This window comes from Penaeus chinensis, chromosome 21 (genome assembly GCF_019202785.1).
Source record: "Penaeus chinensis breed Huanghai No. 1 chromosome 21, ASM1920278v2, whole genome shotgun sequence".
Taxonomy (NCBI): Eukaryota; Metazoa; Arthropoda; class Malacostraca; order Decapoda; family Penaeidae; genus Penaeus; species Penaeus chinensis.
The window spans coordinates 23813822-23816321 of NC_061839.1; the positions used below are offsets into that span (position 1 = coordinate 23813822).

At 31.7% G+C, this 2500-nt stretch overlaps 1 protein-coding gene across 1 annotated transcript in view; it reads left to right on the forward strand.

The window, feature by feature from the left end:
* Nucleotides 1-2500, forward strand: part of LOC125036339 (transcription termination factor 5, mitochondrial-like) — a 17532-nt gene that overhangs the window by 10259 nt on the left and 4773 nt on the right. The window contains exons 10-11 of the mRNA XM_047628890.1: nucleotides 721-837; nucleotides 2013-2102. Of these exons, the coding sequence (XP_047484846.1) occupies nucleotides 721-837; nucleotides 2013-2102 (207 nt within the window). The remainder of the gene's footprint in view (nucleotides 1-720; nucleotides 838-2012; nucleotides 2103-2500) is intronic.

Below are 2500 nucleotides of genomic sequence, written 5' to 3' on the forward strand. Positions count from 1 at the left end.
TAAAATATAATTTGGTGAAAATGAGTGATAAAATATTGAAAAAAAAAGGGTTTTGTGGTGATTTACAGTAATAGTAAGTAAAAAATATATCTTCATTTCACAATTTCCTGTCAAATTTAAGGGGGGAGGCTGGTATTAAAGAAATAAATCCATTTATTGGGTTGTTCTTATATTTTTTACACTGGGAGTTAGGGAAAGCATAAACCCATTCTGTGACCATTTCATTTTTTACCCTGTCATCCCTTTTGGAAATTTTACAAATCATTCAAATGGCTACTACTTCTATAATAATTACTCAACAGGCATGAAACTGATATGGTATAAGAACCTTGTTCTGAATATGATTTTAAAATTTTCAGCTCTGGCATCAACCCCCAAAGAGGGAAAAAAAGAGACAAAATTTTAACCCTTACACATATGAATTCTCATTGAAGTATTTTAGAAAATGAAGTAGTTTCAGTTTGAAGGTTGAAAACGTATGGACTGGTAAAGTTTCGTTGATTTTGAACAATATTATGATCCTTAAGTAGGTAATGGCACCCTTATCTTCTACCCTTGAATATTCATAATGTGTAGAATTATATTTTTTCATATGCAGTCATATTTGTTAATGTCCAGGCATATAATTCCTGAGGCTCTTGGGAATTTCCACAATATTTTCCAGATTATAGATTTCTCGGTACATATTCCAAAGGATAAATTTCTCACTTTATATTCCAGATTATTAGCTTGTCAGATCATCTCTTTGTGATCTTGAGAAAACCCTATGGTTTGAAAAGATTGCTTGATGCAATGCACTCAGGACAAGTTGTCAACAACCTGTCTTCTGCTACTCAGGTAAGTACATTGTCTTGTATTTCACTTTTTTAACTTTTATTCTGTTAGGTAGTGTTTTAGAATTGTGAAATTGTGTTATATAAGATATATTTTTTTTTAGGTTCTGGAATTTAATGTTAGTTTTATTTTTGCATATACTTGAATTTGTTTTACTCATTATTTCTTCTGTCACAACACCCTATTTAGAATGGGAAATAAGGGATGAGGTTAAGCTTTGAGAGTGGAGTCATATTCAAACTAGTGTTTGGCAGAAATGAATGAACAAGCATAATGGTAGTTATAAAGCACAGAAAATAGAATTAAGAGCAGTAAAGTCTTAATGTACATATAATTTGTATAGCAGCTTTTCTTCTCATATATAGTACTTTGAAATGTTTTGAAATGTCGTAATTTTATAAATGAATATTGCACAAAGCCCTGAATCAGCATATGCAGTAACACAATTCCACCTTACCCTCAATGATAAAAAAAAACGTGAAAGCACCAACGCCGAGATTAAATAACCCGGTGACATTGCTCCCCAAACTAACCATTTTAATAAAAAACAAATAAAAAAAATTATCCCAAATCATTCTTTAGAAACATAAAGAATAATCTCTACTAAGAAAAAAAAAATAGACAACATGAAGTGTGGAAATATGATTTCAATGATTTGGATGTTGCACTTTTCTCTTTCATCATGAATGCATATATTTTTTTAAAATTGTAGAAATTCTGTTTTAAAATAATTTACGGTGTTCATAAAGAAAACTCACCGTTATTTCCAAGTAAATCGAATTTATATTGAAATTTTAGATATAAATGAGAAAAATCTACTTTTGATTTATACCTGTGTGCAAGTGTGGTTGGTATAGACCCCCCAAAATGTGACTATTTAAGTATTAGGCATGGAATAATAAGCCATATGGTGTAAAAAGCAAGCCCCCTCCTGGGTATGCACTCCTGATTTTGAGTGTATTTTAAAAAATTACAGTGTTGTCAGTGATCTATAATTTTTTTAATGAAGTAGGCCAGGTTTTGAAAAGTTGATTTTTCATACCAGTGGTGAAAATTATTATTAATTATTGTTCACTTTTTCTCTATCTTCAGGAATCTCCCTCAAGTGTGAGCAGTTATGCCGTTTGATATCTATGCATTTGTCATTATCATTCTTATTATTTCATTTCTGGCTGCAGGATCCAAATGTGCCAGTACAAAGATGCCGTCGCCTGCCCCAAGAGGTTGCAGCGTACATGGCTCAAGAACTCAATATAGAGGAGTATGAGGCATGTATTTTGATCTTATTTTCTTTCTCCCTTTTTCCCCTTTTTTGTTGTTGTTAAACCCATTTGCGACGGGCATGTCACGTATCTGTGACATGCCCACTGTGAGTTTACTTGTTTAATTGTTTTTACACATAGATGTCTACTCTTGTACTAAAACACCAATGAGCCAATTACGAGTACTGCCTGTCTCGCCTGTTTACCCTTTTTTTTAATTTACGAAAATATTTTCCGTTATCTTATTTTGCTATTACTATTGTTTATAACATTATAGTAATTATAATGTTTGCAATAAAAAAAACACCATTGATATTCATAGCACTAGTATAAAATACATTTTCCTGCCAATTCAAGGAAAGGTGAAATCAGGTAAGGCAGAGCCATCTTCTATATGTAGAGAC